This window comes from Apteryx rowi, unplaced genomic scaffold, assembly GCF_003343035.1.
Source record: "Apteryx rowi isolate R43461 unplaced genomic scaffold, aptRow1 scaffold_70, whole genome shotgun sequence".
NCBI classification, from domain to species: domain Eukaryota; kingdom Metazoa; phylum Chordata; class Aves; order Apterygiformes; family Apterygidae; genus Apteryx; species Apteryx rowi.
This window is the reverse complement of record NW_020450983.1, coordinates 461,592-486,713: the sequence shown is the minus strand read 5'-3', so window position 1 is coordinate 486,713 and position 25,122 is coordinate 461,592. Positions and strand designations below refer to the sequence as shown.

General features: G+C 36.6%; 1 protein-coding gene across 1 annotated transcript in view; it reads right to left on the bottom strand.

Annotated features, from left to right (window-relative positions):
* Window positions 1-1,481: 1,481 nt before the first annotated feature.
* DAW1 (dynein assembly factor with WD repeats 1) overlaps window positions 1,482-25,122 on the bottom strand; it is a 29,006-nt gene continuing 5,365 nt past the window's right edge. The window contains exons 3-14 of the mRNA XM_026087024.1: window positions 23,650-23,722; window positions 21,083-21,227; window positions 17,291-17,349; window positions 16,504-16,626; window positions 14,055-14,154; window positions 11,350-11,457; window positions 10,115-10,221; window positions 6,764-6,866; window positions 5,067-5,181; window positions 3,917-3,993; window positions 2,261-2,423; window positions 1,482-1,583 (exon numbers count right to left, since the gene is read on the bottom strand). Of these exons, the coding sequence (XP_025942809.1) occupies window positions 1,549-1,583; window positions 2,261-2,423; window positions 3,917-3,993; window positions 5,067-5,181; window positions 6,764-6,866; window positions 10,115-10,221; window positions 11,350-11,457; window positions 14,055-14,154; window positions 16,504-16,626; window positions 17,291-17,349; window positions 21,083-21,227; window positions 23,650-23,722 (1,208 nt within the window). The 3' untranslated portion in view covers window positions 1,482-1,548. The remainder of the gene's footprint in view (window positions 1,584-2,260; window positions 2,424-3,916; window positions 3,994-5,066; window positions 5,182-6,763; window positions 6,867-10,114; window positions 10,222-11,349; window positions 11,458-14,054; window positions 14,155-16,503; window positions 16,627-17,290; window positions 17,350-21,082; window positions 21,228-23,649; window positions 23,723-25,122) is intronic.

Below are 25,122 nucleotides of genomic sequence, written 5' to 3'. Positions count from 1 at the left end.
CAAGACAGAAGGAAACACTACAAGCATTACTGTAATACTAACATCCACCACTTTACCTATTGGTAAAGGTTTAACCTTGAATGATCTGCAGCACACTGCCAAGTTCTCCCACAAGACAGCTCTACTTAGAGTGACCAGGACATTTCTCAAGTGACAAGAGGCAATTTTGTTCCTTGCTGTACACATGACAAAGTGAGCCAGCACTCAGAGTCAGAATGCACCAGCATTAGTAACTTCATATTAAATTTGAGAAATATATAACCACTCAGAAATACGCAATACAAATACCTTCAACTGTATTCTCTGCCACCCACTTCCTTCTCTCTCTCCGTCACTATCTCACCCATTGCACAGCTCACTCAGCCCTGCGCTCCTTGCCTCTTCATCCATCCCTCCACCAGTGCTGGGACTGACCAGCCAGGCTCTGCTCCTTTGCTACCCCCGGCAAAGAGCAGCCACAGTTCCAGGTGCTGGGCTGGCAGGCGGGGAGAGCGCTGCCCAGGTGAAGCCTCTTGGCAATTGCTGGAGACAGATAAGCCTGGGTGGGATTTCATTGTGTGGCATAAGTTCCCCTGCCACTGCTCAGTTTATGGATCCTTGGCTCCAAATCTTTGGTTTGTGCTGTTTTGTCATGTGAGCCATAATCTTTTGGCCAGGATTCAAAGTTGGTGTCACCACACAATTTGGTTTTAACCTCAGGTAAAAATGGAAGAATGAGGAATGCATAGAAAGGAATGAAATTAATGGAAAGAGGTGGGCAAGCGTGAAAGGGGAGGGAGTGAGAGTTTAACTACTGCATGTGGTAGTTAATAGTAGTGCAGTTCACAAATGATTGCTAATGTTTTTCCCCCAAAATACCAAGTCGGACATTGTATTACAAGTAACATAACTGGCTTTTTAACACAATCCTTTATTGTGCAACAAAAAAAAATTACACAGTACCTAGAGCAGATGCATAACAACATCCCTTTCACACTTGAGAAAGCTATTTTTTTATTAAAAGCAGTGCACACAAATAAGTGGGGCCAGCCTACTGGATTCATTCACAATCAGGTAACTGAGAAGATGGAGCCAGATTCTTTTCAGTGGTATCCAGCAACAGGAAAAGAGGCAATGGGCACAAGTTGAAACACAGGAAATTCCATTTAAACATGAGAAAAAACTTTTTTTTACTGTAAGGGTGATTGAACACTGGAACAGGTTGGTTGCCCACAGAGGTTGTGGAGTCTCCATCCTTGGAGATATTCAAAACCCAATGGGACACAGCCCTGGGCAACCTGTTCTAATTGACCTGGCTTTGAGTAGTGGATGTTGGAGTTGATGATCTCCACAGGTCCCTTCCAACCTCAACTATTCCATGATTCTACATCTAGCAGATGTCAGTGAACTCAAACCTGTCAAAATCTAGGTAACTTGTCTACTTCAGCAAAGCTGAAACCCAACAAAGAGGATAAAAGAAAACAGATCTGAAAAACTAGTTTTTATTGACTATGAAATTCATGATGTTGGTCAAGGCACGTACCAAACTGGATCATTCCTTATCTTCAGTCAGCGCCATATTCTACAGGTGTTATCCTTGCTCCCTAGTAATAAGGACACATTGTGAGGGAATACTTTGGCTATATTGTATAACTCACCCATTTCTGACAAAACTTAAATCAACAGCTATCTGGAATGCAGAAGATCCAGAGAAACAAACCTTTTCTGCACATTAGTAGCAAGAAACAGCAGGACCTGCAGTGATATTTTTAGCTGAGATCATCCTGCACCCCATATTCTGGTGGTTCAGCCAAAAGATCCAAGCAAACAATCACAAATACTCTGTTCATGTGTTTTCCCACTCCCAGGACTTCCTGTGTCTGAAGTGAATGAAACCTGAACAGAGCACAGTGCCAAACACACAAAAGGTTTGCTCCCATTTAAGAAACTTTGCATTTTGCGCATCCAGAGCTCCCTCACTGCAATGCAGCGTGAGAACATGGCTTAGTAAGTGGTCTGCAGCTTGTACATGACCACAGGACTGCTGGCAGGGTATGCCTATGCCTCCACCCAAATCTGATCGTGGCAGTACTCACTTAAGCCTCAGTTCCAAAGTGAGTTTCTAGCTTTTCTTGACTATATTTTGAGACACTGTTGGTACCTGCATTTGAGATGTGGTCCCAGGACATCTTTCAGACTCTATAAATTTTTGAATAACAAGATTTAAAATACAAGATTCTAAAAAATGAAGAGAAAATCTACTTTGGAGAACATTAGTTACCTGTAATGATTATATTGCCTTTGTAATTGAAAGCGCAGGAGAATATTTCATCATTGTGACCCTCTAATATCTGAATGCACTGGCCAGTAGCAGCATCCCAGAGTCGAGCAGTTTTATCAGAGCTGGCTGTTAGTATACGGTTGCCTTTAGGGTTGAAACATATCTTTAAAAAAAATAGAAGAGTGATATTATTTGTCAGTATGCCTAGAAAAGGAAGCATGTCTAGTGATTAAAACATGAAACCAAAAGTCAGCAACTCTTACATTTCATTTTTCAGCTAATATTAAGTATAGTATATCACTAGAATCACCCCAGAAAACTTTTATGGCTGGAAATTTTGTATATGTACAAAGATCTATCCACATTGACCTCATTACAGGACCAAGACTTTAGAATATTATCCCACCAGATCACATTTGCTCTACAATGGTAACAACTTTATTTAAATGTCATTATTCCTATGTAAAATACATATTTTATAGAGTTCTACACTAAATAACAATGTCTCTGTAATATTCAAATTCCCACTGAAGGCAACTTATTTTGTAAGATGTCTTCATATTTTGCTAAACGTTCATTGCCAAGTTTGCATGCATTTCCAGTTAAACACATATATTTTTATATGACTAACCAGAAAATASCAGGTGTATTATATAATGCAATCTTGCTTAATTACTGAGGGCAAAATGCCCACTCCTCAGAAATCAAATTTTCAAGCAATAACTTTCCCAAGTGATCACAGCCATGCAGAACATCTGCAGAAATAGATTGACTTTTCAGAATGCTCCCAGATCAGCAAATTCTCACTTCCAGCAAAGAAATCCATGCCAGCACTAAAGACCCCGATGGATACTGCCTGTAACCCTTCCACATTTCAGCAAATGTTGACTGCATTCCTCAGCACACAGTGAGTGTGAAGTATTGCACAGAATATTTTAGGTGAGGAAAGACTAGCCCTTCTGAACTTAATATTCTCTCATTAGAGCAATTATAATCAACACAAAGAAAGAGTGAGAGTTTTGTTTATGAAGAACTATTCTAATTTCAAAATATTAGTATTTCATTTACAAAAAGCATCAAACAGAAAGTAGCACAGACTTAGCACACTAGCCTCAGAGCTAATGAAAACTAACCATTTGAAAGAATGAGGAAAAGTTACAAGGATTAAATAACAAATTTTTTTAAAACTAATTAATAATTTAATTACTTATTGATATTAATTAAAATTTAAAAAACCAGAAGTAACTAAATGCCTTTGGAACTGAACTTTGGCACTGAAAATTGAGCTGGACAGAAAATTCAGTGAAGTACATGAGTATGCTTCTCATAACCAAGTGGTTTTTGAAATGGGCTTTAGGCTTCCAATTCCCCTGTACAAATAGTCCCACCATGTATTTTGCCACAGAAATATGGTCTTTCTGTTCCTTTCCATAATCAGGCATGCARAGAAATGAAAAAGAGTAAAGAGGAGTAGATCTAGTGAAAGCAAGAGAAGAGGGTGATGGCAAAAGTCTCAGAAGGCAATAGCCTTAAGATGTCATCAAGAGACTAAAAAACTTAGCTTATTCTTTAACCTTCTTCCCGTGTTGTGGAATAACTGGTGGATTGGATGTCACATAGAAATTAATAAGAAAGAGTGCAAATCATACAACTCACCTTTGATATTTCACCTTGATGCCCTTCTATCTTTGCAATGCACATTTTTGTTTCTGCATTATAAACTCTTCCTGATCCTGTTGTAGAAGATAAAAATCCATTTGTGCTTGTTCTGCTGAGGCATGTATTTCAATAAGAACATTTTAATAGGGCCGGAAGGGCCTCATCTTCAGGTTTGATTTCAACAGAAGTAGATGGCTATCTTACTAGTTTTCCCCAAGGAAAAAGGGTATCAAAAAGTATCTGTAATATGGTTGGAAAAGGTTAACTTCATAATGGCTTCTGCAGTGAAACTTGCAAAATGTCCACTTTGAACAAGGACCACTTTAGTCTGTAATTTCAGAAAGCTTTTTACATTGTATTCAGAAAGCTTTCATGACCTTTCAGATACTTGTTGTATTTAATAAGCTATTAATTATAAGCTAGTTATTGTATTTCAAGAAGCTTTTTACATTGTATTATGTCTTAACTTAGCAAATCAGATCCAAGTAGTGTCCCCCCATCTAGTCTGGTATGCTGTTCCTGAAAGTGCAGAATCAATACACTAAGTAAGTATGTAAAAAAAAAAAAAAAAGGTATCATCATTATGTGCTATAATAAAATGCTGTGCAGGTAAATACAGAAAGCTATTTATTGTGATTCATAAAAAAATAATAAGCATACAAAATTTGCTGCATACCAATAATAAAACAAAACTGCTTATTTCACTAGCTCTTTACTGTGCATTCTCTTGCTGTGTATTAGGAAGATCTAGTAGCAAATCCACTACTAAACTTTCAGCCACCTTTTTCATTTAAGCCTAAATTTGAGCTGCTTAAGCCAAACTTCACTCAAAAGCTACCTCCCTATATTTTTTAAACATAGTTCCAGCCACGAGAGAATTATTTCCCTACAAGCTTGAAGTTAAAGGGGAAAGATGTTTTGATTTGATTAATGTGTGAAATATGAAAATTTTCACTGGGGAAACCTTCTTAAGTTTAATGCTAACTTTCTATAATGGAACAAACATAGCTTGATCTGTAGTTTCAAGTCACGAACCTCTGCTTTGATCAAGCTCCACTTAGAGCAAAACCAAAGGAAAAGGTCAAATGTGTTTTTACACTACCATTGCAATCCTTATAGCGGTCCCAATCCAAATCACTTCACTTACCATCAGCAGAGGCAGTTGCAATACGCTGGCCAGCATAATCAAAACAGACATCCAATATTTCATCACTGTGACCTGTTAAAGTTGCTACATGTCTCCCAGTCATAGCGTTCCACAGCTGCAGATGCATAAAAATAAATAAATAAACCATCTAAACTACTACAGGTAAATAAAAGTAATTCTTGTGCTTATTTTGACTAATTTCCTTGATAGGTATCTAGCTGATCAGTAACGTGACATGTATAGAGCCTTTCTGATGTCTGGCTAGATGTATTAATGTGAAACCTGGATATAAATTAATAAAGAGTCACTGCTTAGAGTTTAATGCAGTCTGATATATTTTGTATTTTGGAGTATTGATTAAACGAGATTTAAAAATATATATCTTATTTAACTGGGCTTCACTGAAATGAATAAGCTCATATAAAAAGCTCCTAGGTTTTGCTTTTAATTGTAAATTCTTTAATGAATTATACATACCAGCTCTTTCAGTTACAAAAGATATATTTTTATATAAAGCAGATGATGAGAAAGCTTCAGTAGAAACTGAGCTGAAAAGAATTCTAAAAATACAGTAAAAAAGCTATCAGAGAGAAAAATCAAATTCAGCAAAAGAATCAGTATCTATCTCAATTACTACAATCTGCTTACATTACCTAAAAAGAAGGAAAAGCAGTAGCTAATTAATAAAGAGACGATACCTTTGTCAAGGGTAATAATATACAACGTGTGGGATCTAGCAAGTGAAGCCCATCAAATTAGTTCAATTCACTCCCTCTTGTGCCCATCTTAGTCAAAACTAAACACCTGGAATTTATTTTGCTTTCCTAGTTCCTTTCTTTTTCGTAAATCTAGCTGTTACAACCTCTCATTTATTTTAGTTCTGTGATACCACACACAAAGGTATTTATTCAGATGAGACTCCAGTAATTCATCTTGTGGAATGTCTTTCAAGCTATTCAGGTTTTACACGTGACATGGTGGGCTTGGACCTCAGAAGTATGTCAGATGCTGGATTCCCCCATTCCTCCTCTGATTCTAATAAGCAAAACTCCACCCTCACAGTAACAACTTCTTCTACAATAAACCRTGAAGAGTTGGATTTGGAAATATTACAGCTTCATCTGTTCTGTAGAGGGCAAAATAAAGGATGCTATAAATATGGGTGCTCTACTCTAAATGCTAGTATACCAAATTTGCAGAACTTCTGAGCACCTCCACCTCAGTTCTGTTTCAGTGATGTGCAGATAAGGGTAGACAAACTCTCACCATTGAAATGTACACCTTTCGCAATTTAGCACTCAAAATCACAGGTATTTTTACTGAAAACCTATCTCTTCCTGACCTGCCAAAAGTCACATTTGATGGCTGTGCCACAAGAAGCAATAAGCAATTACCCCTGAGTTAGATTCCATGACATGACCTGCAAAATAGTCCTCCTTTCTCTTTGCTACTAAAGCAATAAATGAGTTGTAATGGCATTCCAAAACATGCCTTCTAGTTTAGCTATACCGGGTAACCTTACAAACCACTCAGCTAATTTATAGAAAAGGTTTTTAAATAAGCTACAATGTTTTTCTGAATCTGTAACAAGAACTACAGGGATTCACCATATTCTACGTAAAATCTGACAATAAATTACTTGTTGCAGCAAGAGAGATCTTATACAGGAGTGGCCTGTCCATATTTCACTTCCTTACCATGCACGTTTTGTCCATTGATCCAGTGACAATGAGAGAGCAGTCCCAGTTGAACTGTGCACTGCTAATCTCTCCCCGGTGACCTATTAAAGTATGTAACCTCCTAACAAAAAAAAAGAAAATTAACATTTTTAGTGTGTATTTTGATACAGACAYGTATTTATAAGCAAGCTTGTAAGATGGTATAATTAAGGGGTCCAATCATCACTGTTTTATCCATTAAAGGGCTTAAGTGGAGTGATGCCGCTCATTTAGACTCTAGTACATCACCTCCATTTTTTCTCTTTGATACAGAGAAGAAATAAGGAGTAAAATGGAAGAGTCCTCTCTTCTCTTTAACAAGCATTTCAATGAATGTATTCCCAGTGAAATGTTATGACTTGGTAATGCCAGAAACAGATTTCTTTTATTCATCTACATCCAAAGTACAAACAGCAAGTTCTTCCACGTTAATCTCCCAGTATCCTATTTCAACAAATTGCAAACAGTATATCTTTCAAATTCTGTATCACTGATGTGTTTAATCTAAATCTTTTTATAAAATCCACTGCAGATCAACTGAGATTAATCAGGTACTTAATTTGAGCATATACTCAAGTAACTGACAAATGAGGGCAAAGCTGAAATATGACTTCTAATCCTCATTAATGCTAAACTTCTTGCTGCACAAGGACTGACAATGCTAGTTCCATTAAATTCTTCAATCAGCTTTAGCTGAATAGAGAGGTACAATTAGCCATTAGCGTTTGGTATGAATTAATGGCCTATAAAGCAGTGAACTCCAAAAAAGATTAATTGATAGACATATTAAAGGATTAGTAACTTAAGATATTATTACAGTTCTAATATTACCATATCATTAATAGAAAACAGTTTTAAGTAATGGACAAAGTAATGACTAGAAAAACAACTAAATGCATTTAAGTAACTGAAATGTTATTAGTTGGATAAGATATAGGAGAGCTAAATTAACATATACGCTGAATGAACAGATCACAATGCAAAACTCCTGAGCAAATGAATTTTCTATTTGTTTATAACAAAAACTTGATTATGCTCATGTCATCTTATAAAATTACTTCTTCTAATTTCTAACAATGTGAGTCTGTTGTAATTGTACAGACCTTTTTAAAGTAAAAAAAAAATCAACAAACAGAAAACAGTAACAGTGAAAAACTTCTTAATTTTGTGAATATTTTATTTGGCCATCAAGACTGCTGTTATTGTTATTACAATCCTAATACCTAATCATGACAAACATTTTGATTTCCAAATTTTGAAAAGGCAGTCCAATCTTCAACCTGCTAAAACTCCAATCAGCAAGCTGAAGGAATAGCAATGTGTGCAACTTGTCTCACAGAAACCATGAATTAAGAGATAYGCAATTAGGAAAAGCCTGTATAATAGGGCTGTGAAATACCATAAAACTTATCCATTTAAATTAAGAAAAAAATTAAGGTTCAGTCATGCTTCTTTAGTCTTCAATTTCCACAAGTATTACTGGTATAAATATTCATGAATAGTGAAATTTAATATGTAGATGCTCTAGTATTTGCACCACAATTGTAAAAAAGAAGAAACTCTCTCTCTCACAGTGTTCTGGTGTCCCCCACTCCTGATCCCAGTTACAGGCTGTTAAATCTGTCAAATGAAGCTCTGAAAACACCTTCTAATGAACCATAGCTGACTGCATTTGTCATTGCCAAAACTATTGATGAAATACACTTTCATATATTTCCCCCCCCCTTTTTTTTTATTTTAAACATTTTTGATGTGAATCTTGAACCTTCTGAGATTTAAATTTCTTGTCCCTACTTCAGCTCCCTCAGGACACTTCTGGATAGCTCTCAGAAAAAAACTGAGGAACATAGGCGTTCATCAAAGTCAGCCAGCAAAACTGAAAGGATCTGGAACCATCACAGTCGTATTTGCAGAGCAATGTTTCTCATCTATTCGATACAGTGAAAGGAAAGAGCACGCACAACCCCACATACAAGATTTTTGCAAATTTCCCTGAAGCAGAATTCAGCAAAGTGTGATTTGCTCACAAGTCTTTCTTAACTGCAACCTTTCTCTATTACTAAACGTGCACATGACTCTCTGCCATCTCAAAGGCTGCATGCTGACCCTGGCATGATTACATTGCCCACCAGCTAACTACCAGAGCTACTAGTGTTTAAACAATTTCCTCCTTTATATTCCACTTCCTGCTATTTGATCCTGATGTGAAGTTCACAGTCATTTCTTAGAAAAAAAGAATGCAACATGAAAATCCTAAGACTTTGACTTCACTACGGGTCCAGACGAGACAATGAAAGAAGAAGCAGTTTTCCAACAAACATATGTGCAAGAACAGCAGGCTGAACAGCAGTGCTGAATCCAAAGGCCCARTTTGCTGAGTGAGTGTCTCCTAGCCATGCCAAACATGAAACTGCTTAAGTTGTATTTGCTCAAAGCTTACAGCATCAAGCCCTAAATGATAAACTATGTGTACATTACCTTTTTTAATAACATTACTCTGGTTTTGAAGCGATACACATTAAGTTCATTATTCCAAGATATCACTATGCATACACTTTCCCTTCATATATTAATTACAGAGATATTCCCCTTGTTCTCACAAAGACAGACATCTTCTCTGGAAATTTAATAGAATCTTTATCTTCATAAATTACTTTGTCAGTAATCAGGGCAACCATTTTATTACAGTATTCCATTTATACTGAGTTTCCAGTTGAAAAACAAGAGGATTTGTCAGGATAATATAACCAGCTAGTATTTAGCTACTACATTATTATTTGTTGGCATCATAATCAAGACATTTTGTTCTCTGCAGTCAGAGTGACCAAATTTTCTCCTCTTTATAAATGTATACTGACATAAAGCAGTGTGAGAAGGAAAACAAACCCTCTACGTTTTTTCAAGACAAAGTGACCAGACCAATTTCCTATGACATAACATACATTTTCTTTTTATTTAAACAGTCTGTTTCATCTAAAAAATCTAAACACCTTCCAAATCATGAGTTTCCATACTRATAAAATATCTTCCTGTTTAGAGAATTCCCTAGTAAAAAACACAGGATCACTCCATTCCATCTGCCTCCTTAGTGTTCATAAGAAAATGGAAATTTAGAATAAAAATCTAAACCTTTTGCACAGAAAATCATTTGGTGAGCAGGATTCCTTTTCAGAAGAAGAAAGGGAGCAGAAGTAAGAAAAGGAAAGATGAAGGAATGCCTACCCAAAAAGAAGTAGAAGTGCAAGGTCTGTAATTCTTGGCTTAACATTTTCCCTTTCATTTGTCATTAAAACATGAAACACAAAATGACATTTATTAATACTTCAGTACCTGCCAGTGCCAACGTCCCACACTGCAACTGTATGGTCAAAGGAGCCAGTGATAATCCTATCTCCTGTGGTGCTAAAAGACAACGCAATAATTTCTGCTGAGTGCCCCTGAGAGGATTTTAAAAAAGGAGTATGAGAATGTAAATAAGACTTTTTCCAGACTTAGTTCAATAGGTAGCTTTTTCAGTAGCATTAAAAAAATCAAAGAAATTTTATTTGTATTGTTACATAATCCCTCTATAATGCTTTAACATATTAGTTACTGCCTTGTCCAGTATATCACAATTTTGACAGAAAGGTCTACTGGGCTGTGGAATAGGCAATATCCCAACAGCTGCAAAAATCAGGCACATCACTTAAGCACTAACCAGTAAAGTGCATGAGCAATCCTGCAATGACAGATAATGAATCAGACATGTCACTGGTCTTTTCCATATCTACTTTAAACAGAATCACATTTGTTCACCAACACATACTGAAATCAGATGAATCTGAATCATTTACAGAAAACTACAGTACAGCTTGTCATTGGCCTTGGTGCAGACACTTGGAGAAATGACCGTAAGCATACTTGGAAGCTGAAGGTCCATCTCTTCCACTGCTCCTTCCTCTGCTTAGGGCTCTGAGGGAGAGAAAGTCAAGGAGGAGGAACTGCCTCCCCCGCTCTATAGGTCACATACACCAAAGAAAGAAGCTTATGCACTGCCCATTATGCAGAATTTGTGTGAGAGAGATGTATGGAAACTTAGCAGCTCTGGCCAAAACACTGAATCCATGGAATCCTGGCATGCCATATAAAGCAAAGAGAAATTACATCTAGAGATATCGGGATAACTTTCCTCTGCTTACTTTTTCAGGAAGAAGACCCATAAAGATGTAGCTTATGACCTTAATGTTCTCAAAGTTGCTTTATGTTAATGCAGAGGAGGCAATAAATTACAGTATAGCAACATGTTTTAGTGGGTAATGGAAGGCATTCCGACTTGTAACAGTAATGTCACTGAAATGAGAAAATCGGTCTTTTGATGAATAGTATTTATTATAAAACACCATAAATTCCTTATTCCCTTCAAGTTTGCTTAATCTGTTTTGTAATTGCAGTCACTGTACGACATACCTGGTAACACAATTTTCTTTGTTTTGAAACACAAATTAAGAAGTATATTGTTATTTATCTCAGTCAGAAAACTAAAAAAGCAAGAAACACCTTAAAAAATATAAAGACGGAAAGCATACACTTAAAGTAACTGCTTCTTCTCCTTTCTCTATATCCCATAGCTTGGCTGTAGTATCCATGCTTCCAGTTGCCACTAAGGTGCTTTGAAGATTAAAGGATAAACATACCTGTAGCAAAAAAAATTGGAGAAAAAAAATGGAAAGAAGATGATTTATATAAATTTTCTGAAAACAATGGGTCAGAATTAAAATTTCTGAATATGACAACAATCCCACTTAATAGTTTATGACCTACAGAAAACTGCAAGGTGGTTCTGAGAGTTCACTAGGAAACAAATCCTTATCACATAGCTCGGACAACTACTCAAATCAGTTGGACTAACTGGCTGCTTTTACAATGACTATGTGTTAAAAAAAGACTTACTGGAACATTTCCTGTATTATTTTCTGAGCCTGGATCAAAATTCAGTTTTTAGGTTTTTTCATTTTGCATCACGGGGAAAAGCTATTTAGCTCCCAAAGTTTAAACCAAAATCAGGATTGAAGCAGTTAACTAATTTATTAACAACAATGATTAACTGGCAATCAGAGAACTATACATTCAGGATCAGGACCAGAAATGTAACACACAAACCACAACACTAGATACTTATGTAATGTTAATAAACACCTACAAATTTCTAAACACTCTTCTGTAACCCCGGGAATTTTTAATCACACACGCACATTCACACTGTCGCCTGTGCACACATCCCTTTCTCGCGTGGGTTCGAGGCTCACGCTCCCTTCTAGGAGCGCAGCTGCCCTGCTGCACACCCCTCCTGGAGGAGACCTGCCCGCTCTGGCTTGACGGAAATCGTGCTGCTCCTACAACCTGCTGATCCGCACGCTGGAGGGAAGGCAGCCAAATTCACATACATACACCTCTGAGGGGGCTCTCTTGTTGCACCCTATACTGACAACCCCCTAGTGGGATGCGGATGGCCAACAGGGAGGCCGCGCTCCCTGATCTAGGGCAGAGACAGTGATGCCGGTAGGGCCGCTTCCGGCAGTGCCAAAGCAGGTTTTGAGTACTGCTGTTTCCAGGCAAGCGCCTCCTCCTCCTTGTTACAAATTGCCTTGCTTCTTTCATCCTTATTTTCAGGCTTTTCTACTTCTTTGTTTCAAACACCTCTTTGAAATCCCCAGTTACTGTGCAATCCAGCTGATGGTTGTCCTCCTCTCTGTCACTGCCATTTGGGGGCTGATGGATGTCTTGCTCTTTAACATGATCAGTTTGGGGCAAACCGAGGGTGTGTATCTGACTCACACATGCTGTGTACACTCACATGCGTATCTTAACAGCTGTTGTTATCTAGGTCACTTGCCAAAGGTTGGATGTGTCCCCACCATTCCATATTTATTTAATAATGAAAAAGCATGAACGAAACCTTATCAATTTCCTTAATTCATTTTTCACATTAAAAAATGAAGTAGTCAGCAACCTGTTCTTTGTATTACTCAATACGATTGTCCTGCTAATAAAGAACAGCAGGTGCCACACAAAAAGGAAAACAGCAGTTGAGGTCACTGGTGCATTTTTATTATGGTGCCCTTTTCGTTTTTAATATTGAATAGACATGGACATGCCCTTGCCAGCAATGCAACACATGCAATAACGGTCTTCTTTTAGAAACAGGTCTCATACAGAGAAACACACAATTTTCTGCTGGGTACACTCGTCTACCAGTTTGTTAGCACAACTCATAACATGTTAGGCCTAATCCCACCCCTACGGAAGTCAGAGGAAATTGAAAGGGCCTTTAAATATTTAGCTACTTGATTTATAGAAGCAAAATCATTACAGTCTGTCTCAGTAAGCAAACATGTTTTTCATCTTAAGAGATAACTGTTTCAAATACCCGTGGAACCAAAAACCTACTGAAACCAACCCTACCTTCCACCAAGATAAACCAGCATTTTCTTACACTGGTTATAGACCTTGCAATCTACAAATCAAATGTAGAGTTTTTCCAGAAACAGTTTCCAGAAATGCTTTACTAAGTAATGATTCTATAGCTACTTTTATGCAGAAATATATTCTGCACCAAAACAGTGTTTCAGTAGATTTGCCTCGCTCTCTGAAACTGAAATGCTGTCGATCAATATAGCTACTTCTGCTATTAGGCCTCCTAGTGCATTGAAAAGGAAACTTAGCATTTCTAAGCTTAAACTGTTTTGTTATCATATATCTTTGGCATTTCCGTATCCCACATATTCTCAGTTAACATACTTAAAATGCTATTTTATTTCAGAAATTCTTCTATGACTCCCATCGGTCCTGTACTATTAGTACAAATGTTAATGTAAAAGACAGCAATACAAGCGATGATGTTCTTATGTATTCAGTTCTGCAAATACAAGAGGCAGTGTAAAATATTAGAAGAAAATGGGTAAAATGTAAACAAATCAAGGAATAATAAGTGCAATAAATTGAAAATTCAAATTGTTCTATTGTTTTCAAAAATGTGTTAACATTTGACAAAGGAGAAATTGTAACAAGATAAGACTAAAAATAACCTCTCAAACTGTGTACAATGTTTTGTTCTATTTCTTCAGAACTGTCAGAATGCTTCTTCATACATGTTCCCATACAATGTCTGAATGTGAGAACAGATGCAGAATAGTAGCCCCTTCCAGTGTCAACTCACAGTTACTTGAAGCCCACAGCTATGTATGACTTTGTGTGGAATGTAAAGGAATAAGAAACATCCATCAGTACTCACTATTTCTGCAGTATGTCCTCTGAAAGTATGATAACATTTTCCTGTTTCTGTACTCCACAATTTGCAGGTTTTATCAAAAGATCCAGTGGCAATCTTGTCACTAAATGGAAAAACACTGTCATTTTTATTTAGAAAAGAGAAACTCTGATTTCAAAGACAGTAGAAAACATACAAACAATACACTAACTTCAAAGCATAACAGCAGTATATTTCTTCAAACTCTCTCAGTCGCAAGCTCTTAGCTTAGCAATAAACTTATTCAATTGGTAGTGGCTGCTCCCGTGCAGATTTGCAAGGAGGAGAATGGGAGCTGGGAACTTCTCTCCTTATGCTTCTGTGCACAGAGCAAAGGACAATTTCCATCACTTCTGTCCACGGTCACATACCCTCTGTATGAGCTCAACAAAACCACAGGTCAACAATCAAGAGTTCCTTGCAAGAAGCTCACGCAGTGATTTCTGCTCTTGCACGCATTTTGCCACATTACAAGATCCTGGAGCAGGCTTGCACAAATGGAAGTTATATTACAGTAAAAAAAATTTGTAGACATAAATAGTTTCTAAAACAGCCACTGTGACTATCCATTAGGGCAGAGGTGTTCATAACTGTTGACTAACTTACATTAGGGGTGAGGTTATCTGCTGTGCTTCCAGACATACTCAAAAGTAACGTCATTTCATCAGACAGACCTCCCATAAATTCAGGGTTTGTTTGTTTTATAAACAGTTATAAACCGGTATTACAAACAGCTTACCCAAACTTCAAAGGTCCAACTCTCCTCCCACTGAAGTCAATGGGAGCGTTGTAACTAATGCAATTAGAGCAAGACCAAACTGAAGTTAGGTGCCCCAAAAATGCAGTGAGGGACACTGTACAGAAACCTAGAGATTAGCAGAAAAACATTCTTTTTTACTGGACTTTTAAAAGTAGCTCAAGAGTCTTATCAGGTTTTCTCTCTCATACAGATAGCAGATATCTGCTACATATTGCTTCTCCACTTTTATGCTTTTATGTCACAGTCTAGTTATTGATCTCATCACAAATTTTTGTTGTACGTAGTTCCTCTGGACTAAGTAGAACAATTTCATAAATTGTTCTTTTAAAGTAAGAGTAGAAGACACAGTAGGTTCTAGTCCTTCCATTTAGAAAGAACCGAYGATGCTCAGAATAACCTAAGAACAAGTCTTTAACATTTATTTCCTGATGTTAACTGTGTACTGCTCAACTGGTAAAAAAGACATCTGACAGTGAAAAAAGTAATGCATTTCAATGTAAAAATAGAAATTAATTCTATCTTATTTTGCAGAGAAGCAAAATGATTATTTTGACACAAAAGCTTCCTCAGGAAGTGAATGACAATAAAACTTCAGTACCTAACTGTGGAGGGCCATGACAGGGTTAAACTGGTGGAAAGTTGCAAGTAGCAAGCAACAGGAGCCTCAGACAAACGTACCCAAGGACACTGGTGCAGCTGGRAATGATACATCCTGAGAAAGTACAGATAAACTAGCAGAAGCCAGTGGGAACCAAGGTTAAGGGCAAGACAGCTTTCCTAAACAAGTAGCAAGGTACAAGGCATGATCGCTGTGTGCGTGATCGGTGCCATGATTGGCTACCTGTGACATAATCTGTATAAACCACCAATCAAGGGTCAAGGCGCCGCATTCCTGTACCTATAAGATGGACAAATTGCTGAATAAAGTTGGAATTGAATCTGCATTCTGTAAGTGCGTATGATTCTTTCCCATCACTCCCGCGGACCGCGACACCTAACATGTAATTCCCTTTATTTAACAGGTGGCAGCTCTGACCAAGGCAAACAGTTATTGCAGAAAACAAAAGATGCACAAATGCATATCTGACATCCACACAGCAGCCCCCTGCGGATTTTATGAAAACTACTCGACAGCTTTGACATTTTCAAATCATGTCCTAAATAATAATGAATGTGTAACACCCAATGGAGAAATCCACTTTTGTTATGATAGAAATGCTATTTCTCCATAACTGAAGCAATACAAGTGGTCATAAGTATTTCTCTTCTATTATATACAATTACATGGAGGCAGTAAAGAATGATTAACATTCAGAACACAATCTGATTATATAGATATTATCAGAAATAAATCCATGTTTCAATATGTTATTTATATTGAGTCATATATATTTTTTCAAGACACTGAATACTTAATGAAATTTAAGCTGTGAATTTCTAAATATCAGTTTACAAATTAAAGTAGAAAATATGCTAGAATGTATCTCTTATACAAATAATATACAGTGTCTTCCTATGGTTATTAGCTACAGTTTAACTTTCTCAGTTCAGAATCTGAACAGTTTCGGTTTGAGATTAAATAATCTATTTTATGTCAAAGTTCTAGTAACAATTCTGAATTTGCAAAATAGCATGATTAGCAATTATGATGCATCTCAGAGAAAATATATTTACCCATAGGGATTGTTGAAAGCTATTGCATAGACAACATTTCTATGTCCCTCCAGTGTACGTAACTCTTCTCCTGATGCAGTATCCCATACTTTGCAGGTTCTGTCATAGCTTCCAGTGATAAAGCTAAAATAAAGAGAAATTAATTTCTGAATACCACAAATACCTTAACGGTCCTGGAGCATAGCCAAATTAATTATTTCCACAGATTTCAGTCAGCATTGTTTCGGCTCCTAAATCTTTTCTTTCTTTCCAAAACATTGATTAATGACCGTGGACATTCCTTTTCTTTTTCTTTCTTTTTTTAATATTAACCATAAAAAAAATTACTTCTAATCTTTAATGCATTTCAATTAAAAATCAAGCTGCTCCTTTTRAGACACAAAAGAAAAAATTATTAGGCCTAGGCCCAGAGTGAAATCAGCTAATGCAGAATTCCGCTACAATCTAAGTCCCAAATGAATTTATGTCAAAGACTCATTTGCTTTTAATGACATTCATTTTTTTGCCATAAAGGTGCTTCTTTGTTAAATGTATTAATCATCAACAAGCTATCATCTTGGAATAAAAAAATTATATAAACTGAGTCTCACCCACCACTTTTTTGCATTTCCTATTGGGTCTCCCAGAGAGGCCTGAAATCTCATCACCAATCTAAAGCTGCTTAGAAGCAGCATGGCTGACTTCTTTTTACAAGGAAAATAAGAACACTGAAATTCACTTACAATTTAATTTACAAATACAAAACTGGCATTAGTAATCATATATTTTGAATTTAAAAACAACTTACCGGGAACCAGATTTGTTAAATGCTACATTAGTCAGCGGTAATATATGTGCCCTAAGTACCTGAAATACAAGGGGGGAGGGGAAGAAGAAAACAAGATTTGATGCATTTTTTTCATAAAATCAAATACTCAGAATATTAAATAGCTTAATATTTTCTCCTCCTCCAGTCAACTTAGCAGTTATGACTGTAATACATTATCCACTAACTGAAAAAAACCATGCCTCATCACATTATCTCTGCGAAAATTATACAGTCTTTCCTTCATGTTTCCTTTTTCTCCAGGAAAGTAACCCTACACCGGCACTGAAAAGGCAAAGCAAACGGCTGAGGGGACCATGCCTGATGAGTTCACTGATGAAAAAAATCCTAACTGCTGTTAAGCCTCATGCAGTGACCCAAGCATGCAGGTGAATTGAGTATTTTGAACCCTTTATGTTATCAGATGCTTTGGGCTAGTACATGATATCGTTCTAAAAATGGGAAGAACAAAATTAAAGGTGCAGGTCCACCCTCTGGGGTCATAACAAGACAGGCATACAGAACTAAAACAAAGATCCCTCTCAGGACAAAATTCAACGAGGCGATTTCAAATTTAATTTCTGTCTGAATTGTTTAGGTTATGAAGGCCACTATTTTTCTAACACTGGTTCTAAGATCCTCAGTCAGACAGTATATATTCTTTATGCAAATTACTTCATACCTATAGTAATACATTTTAAATTTTATTAAACATAGGTAAAAATAGCTTCAAACACTGCCCCATGAAAGTCAGACTGTCATATTTTAAAAATGACAAAGTAGTATAATTTGGTTTGTGTTTGAGTAACCTGGTGATTGTATAACATGGTTTGTGTTTGAAAACTTTCACTCTCACAAGCTGGCTTCTGCTTGAGTCTACATTATAATAAAATCATAATTGGGAAAATCACAGCAACTGCTGACAATGAAATAAAGGGGTGTTAAAAACACAGCAGTGCTCCATCAGGTCCTCTCTGTAGTGTTGAGAATGAAGAAGACATGACTAATGAGCAAGGCCATTTAATCACTGACATACCACCAGAGCTTCAACTTTTTGTTCTTATCTCTTGCTTTCTTACGTCTTTTCTCAGCTGCCACGCATAGATTCAGAAAGGAAAATGAAGGGAGCTCAGAGATCTCAGAAGAGGAGGAACTGACCAAAATGGAAGAGTAACAACAAGGGTCGGGTGAAGGACTGAGAAAGAGAGAGAGACAGAGACAGAGCGACAGAGAGAGAAAGGTACTTTATGTTAGAGAAAGAGCCGTTTCTATTCTCTACAGAAAACAAGACAAGTTCTCCTTTCAGTTACAGCAGTGGGAACGGGCCTTGAAGATGTGGAGATGACAAAAATATTTTGCTTTATTCAAACACYCAAAGTATACAAATGTCTGCATCTGAGCATGGCTAATTATGGAAATTTATAGAAATTTGATCCATGACATTTTTAGGGCTCTATGCAGGCAGCTCTGAACAACAAATATTTCTAACAAGCATGAACAAAAAGGGAGGAAAAGGGTGTGGGTTTATGTTCAATTTCAGATCACAATTTTTTTCCCCAGCAGAAGTAGCACTGTTCTTTCAAGGCCCAATGCTGCAGTTGCTCCATCTACAGAGCTCTAAGTCAGCAAGAGCTGCTTGAGTCAAGTGCTACAATAATCGGTGATATCAAAAAAATGTACCTCAATTGGGCAAAATCTGCTATACCAGGCCCTAAAATAAGCTCTGCAGATCAGTACAGCATGCCATTGATTTGTAATAGCTTACAAGCTGAGAACCTGTTACAATAGCTTGCTTCTCTGCTGGGTGTCCAACAACATCATCCCCACAATTACTGGAAATTACAGCAAAGGTGGGTTTATATCGCTGCCTACATATTCTTTTTCGATTATGCTCTTGTGCAGAAGGAAAAAATATTCATTTCCAAACAAAGCAAACATATGGAACGTTGTTCAGAAAAATGTTTTCTCCCCTCACCACAGTCTCGCCACATCATATTAGTATCTCAGCAGCTTCTAATACTTGTGTATCATTTACATGCATTAAATGGAACTGAAACATAAAACAAGTTCTTTTCACACACTTCTAACTACTCTTGAGTGAAGGAAATAAGCCAACACTGATCAGATTTGCCTGCTTCTAATATTTTCAAATAAAGAAAATCAAACAATGCATTATACCCAGCAAAGAACAAAGATATAATTTACACTGAAATTCAGACATACACTTGATGATTTGTCAGTGCCTGTGATGAACAATTTTAAAAGATTATGAAAATCAAGGCATTGCCACAACAAAGAGTATATCTTAAAACACATCATACAAAACACACATACAAAACACACATAAAAATCTTTAAATTTAAGATTCCTTATTACACATAGCTTCGTTTCCAAGTTTAAATACACAAATCTGTTATATTATTCATCCAGTTGTGTCCTATTGGTCAAAAGAATCCAAATTATTTCTTGTAACATTTTAAGTTATGTTTTTAATAAATAAAAAAAAATACCAAAAAAATCTAAAAACACAAGGCTTCTCCCTCTTCCCTCTAAATTCAATGTAACACTCAATAACATAGCAATCAACAATTTTAAACAGCTACACATTGCCATCTGCTGACACAATAAAGATACAACACAATTATTTCAGACTGTAAAATGAAATCTCTGGAGGTAAATATAATTTTTTATTTTTCTTTCCACAATTAAAGACAGCTAAATCTATTCTCTTCCCATAGACTGAAGACTGGACTTGAAGTCCTGAGAGGTCACTTCTAGTCATTACTCTTAAAAAGCTTACTTTTTTAAAATAAACATACAAAATGTTGTGTGCGAGCTGAAGATCAAACCATCAGTATTCAAACCTTTACAGYTTAAAAGGTGACAATTTTACTTAGTGCAAGACAGTATCAACACAGCAACTACACTTTCCCATATACAAAGAAAAGAAAGGTGGAYGTGAGTAAAATAAAAGATGAAAATTCCCTAAGTGTCACTCCTAGCCTTGGGTCTGTTATAAAGATGATGTTTGCAAGGCCTGGCATTTTATTAATCTTAAATTATCTCCAGATAATGAACCACTGCATAAATTAGCATTTATAAGATCCACACTATTGGGTACTTTCCTATTACTACCTTTTCATCAGCTTTGCAAGCAAAACAGTAAGAAAGACTGCTAATAATCTTCTTGTTTTTAAATACCATCTATTATTCCACCACAGAAGACCTATATGGCCCCAACCCTTGAAAAATCTCTGAATTTCTCTATCATATCCCTTGGCTAGCAGAAAGTAATGACAACTGGTATTGCTGTATGCAGCAGAATGCCTAAAATAATCATAATCTACACAAAATGAAAAACAGAAAAAAAAAATGTGTAGAAAAATATTCAGGGCCTTTCCCATCAGCTAATTTATTTGAGTTCTATTCACAGTTTTTGTTTAAACGTAACTCTGGGTGTTGCTGGTCCACAAAGTCATTTGACAAACAAGATAATTACTTTTCTCCATCCAAAACACACCCTTGTACATCAGCCCGTGTAAAGAGCRTTTGGGAATAGTTATACCTCCGGTGCTCTGGGGGAATTCCTAGCAGACACAGCCAAGCCACAGTCAGTCTCTCTAAACGCTGCAGAGGTGATTGAAAACAACTGAGGAACTGGTCAGAGAGTCCAAATTTTGTGTTCAGTTACAACATATATCAGTAAAAATGCACTCACCATATTACAACTGAAACACCCCCAAATGCCCACAATTATTTTAAGATGCCTCTGACCTTAAAAAGATAGAACTTGTGATCCTCTTTTTCCCCAAGCTTCTCTTGCAATCTTCGTACTAAATGTATGACCTGCTCCTTGCACGAAGCTGTGATGAGAGGTTCTCCTTTCCGAATTTCTTCTACTAAAGCCATAACATCTGTGCTAGTTATGAAAAATAAATAAAGAAAAAATAGATTTCATCCTCTGACAATAGTTATGATTATAAAAACATATTGTTTACTTGCAGAGAAACAAAAGTAAGCAATTATTTACATAAAATTATTATTTATATAAAATTTATCTCATTCTATAATGGTTTAAAGACACATGAATAAATCTTTTTTTGTTTCTGTACTTCTTTCCCCTTTTAGTATAGCAGTTCAGTAAGATCTGACTTTTAAAAATTTTAGCTTGGCAAGACCTCTTCCTTTTCAAAGGGTTCCCACAGAAGGTCAGATGTGGGAGAAAAGTTTCCAAAACTGGTAGTTTAAGAATAAATATCTAGATTAAAGTGGAGTTTCATAAATTCTCCAAAAGTACATGAAGTAACAACATGATAAAATATATATGAAAGTCTTAAAATAATCTCTGTCCATGGCTTCACAAATTATGCCTGTTCCTATAACTCTTAGCTATAGCAATAACTGCCAAAATGCAGTACACGGTCCMTTGGCGTTTATGCAGCCCCCAGGAAGTGGCTCACATCCAGTTGGTGGAATCATATCTGCTTTTCATATCATCAGATAAACTGCTCATTTCTGACCATCTAACCAGAAACACTGAGGGCTGACAATACCCATCAGTCAGAGCACTAACAAAGATTTATAATTGGTCCTACTGAGAAAACCCAGCATTTTATTATCATGTAAATCATCACAACCTAAAAGGGATCTTCTATATCAGTCCTCTAAAATGGAGTCACATTCTCCTAAGTTAGTATTCTCTCAGTGCTTATACTCCTGTTAACTAATATGAGACAGCTTCTGTCTTTCCACAAAGTGACTCATTAGGTTTTATCCAGAGTACTGAGCTGGACAGTTTCAGGTAGACAAAAACACGTAATTGTTTAATTTGGATTTTTCAGCTTGCATGTGCAGGTCACACTGTCTACTAAGTTTTGTCCACATGCAAGGACTCTTCCATATGACTGTCAGTAACAAGGCAATCATATTACTTCATATCTTTCTAAGCTCCATTGGTTTTGGTAACTTTACTTAATGGTGGCATTTTTAGCCCTTTCTGAAGCTCTTCCAACCAGATCCAGTTGTGTAGAGATGTTTGCTGACTACGATGACTAAAACTGTATGAGAGCTCTCAGCTTTCCTTTTTTTCCTTCTTTTTTTTCCTTTTTTGGGTGCCTAGAAGATCTTAGCCAAGAAGGTACATAAAATCTGATAACCCTGATAATCCTTCTATGGTGCCAGCCAAAAAGTTCTGTGAAAAGATCCACTAGAGATATAACTATATTCTGTCACAGACTGCGCAAAATGTCAGTAGGTCAAATAACTTCTCAAGCACTGTTGCACAAGTTACATGTAATAGTATTAAACCTATGTCAGTATAGTAACCTGCCAAGTCAACTCTCCTTCAATTAATCGTTATAACAGATTTGTTCTGTTCTTCACAAAGAAGACAGATGAGTTTCAGACTGGTGCCTTCCAACTGTCTGAAAAGCCAGGGCTAGATGTTATTGATGACTGTCTTCCACATAAGTTTCACTTGCTTCTTCATGAAGCGATTTCAGCTTTCTATCTTAGCCAAAGATATCAAACTTAATTCTAAACTTGGCTGTGAAACAGATTGTGAATTTTATTCCTCAGTCAGGCCAATCAGGGCCTGATTTTGGGATATATCAGGCCCCTACAGCTTCCATCATAATCTGCAGGAATTTAGAAAATCAGATTATGCACTCGTACTTGTTCTTCCAACTACAATTGGAACCCAATTACAATTAGATTCCTAACAAAAGAAACAGAAAACTTCCATTACTTTCAACAGAAGCAGATACTTAGTTTTTCCACACAGATATATGAGAGGGAATTATTAATACTTACTTACCTATCTTACACTATCTTACCTTAGAGATAAGACAATTAATTAATCAACAGGAGTGATCTGAACTTATGCCTAGTTGTTGTTTTCAGTGATTTCAACATGTCCATTTAATGAAGTGTAACTGGGAGCTGAATCAGACCTGGTTTTTGAAAACATTCTGAACAGAAATATTATTACAGTACCTAAGAATTAACTATCACTAATTATAACATTACAAGTTTGGCACTATAAAACTCAGTATTTCTGCTGGCTTTGTACAGGCATCTTGATAATCGTAACTCCATAAGCAAAAAGAGCTTCCACCTCTGAACAGTGGCAGAAAGCATGATGGTAATATTCAGTTGGAATGCAAATTCTGTATTTAAAATACAAGCAGAATGAATGACTGCTTTTTCTCTTTTTGCTAGTTTGTTTTAGCGCAAAAGACATAACTGACCTCAATTACATTTAAAATAACCAAGTAGAGTTGTACATGGTCATGCTATAAAACAGCATATAGTGCTGTTATCTGAAGTGGAATCATACTTACTCAGGGCTAAGATCAAGTAGATCTATAGATCTGGTCTTCGGCTCACCACCTTGTACATATTCCAGGATAATTCCTTTAAAAAATATGATAAACAAGTCTTAAATAGATGTTAGGGATTTTGTGATGCATACTGTAGATCTCAATGCTTCCACTTGTATTAATTACACCACTGACTTCAGCACACCTACTTCCAATTCATGAGATTCGAACTAGAGTGACAATTCTTGTTGTAAATTAGCAGTGATGAACAACTCTTATGTGTTTATAGGATAATAGATATTAAACATTAATATTCTAAATGCTATATTTATGATTCATTTTCAGTTCTGGAAATAAACAACTTTTTTTTTCCAACACCTTTTTGTATGATTTCACCAGCTCTATTTTCAAACAAGTTGTCCTGAAGATACTTTCTGTAGTTTAGTGTTCCAAGCAACTTGGAAAATACATTTTACAAAAACTGTTAGATTTAATTTCTCTGCTTGCGAAGGCCTCTGCGCAGTAACACACAGAAAATCATAACACGCTTCTCATTTCTAGGTATGCTTTGACACCTGTGCAAGATGTACTTTGAGGTGAAGTATTAAAATGCTTAACCACATTGCTTTCTGTTTCGCAATAGTCATTAAAGAGCTTTGCTGCTCCTTGGTTTCCCATGGGAAAGGATATTTTGGATGAATTGTCATGTCATTTTGCATTTTACCAATTTTGTAAGAAAAATATTTAATTTGGCAGAAGGGCCTGCTATTTCATCAGGCATTCAGAGATTAATTGTCATCTCTACCTTATTTCATTTCAGAAAACGCAGGATGTCTCCTGAATGAGTTAATGCCAAACCACGAAGGCAGCTTAGCAGCATACCGTTCTAAAGCATGGATCTGCTCAGAAAAATCACAAAACAAAGAAACGAAAAACAAGTAATAAGCCAGCTTTTTACCAAACTGGTCTTTTAGTAATGCATATGCATTTTTGGTGCGAACTACTCATTTCCACAACTTTTGTTTTGATTTTTTAAAACTCCTCATTGCTCTACAGAGCAATAAGACCATCTCATTTTTGCAATGATAAAACCATTATTTCCATGTCGGATCCTGCAGTGAGCTTCTCCTAGCTGGGAGGCGATACACAAAATGAAGCGCTGAAAAATTCACTGCTGAATTCCAGATTTCATTCCAACAGCAGGTGCACGGTCCACTTCCTCACTCCTGCTCTCCCCTGCTACTTACAGCACCGTCAAGGCATCAAGGCAAAACACACACTACTGCAGGGGATTTACAAACCAGAGAAAGGGCAGGAAAGTTACTGAGTTTTCGGTAACCAGCTGCGTTTGTAGAACTGATAGCTTGCACTAGGCGAGGGTGCTCTGAAAATAATACCCCCAGACTGGGAGCATTGCGCCATTTTATTAAATTCACCTCTTTACCGTTTACATATTCACCATTTTAATAAGTTCACGTTTCAGTTGGCAGCAGG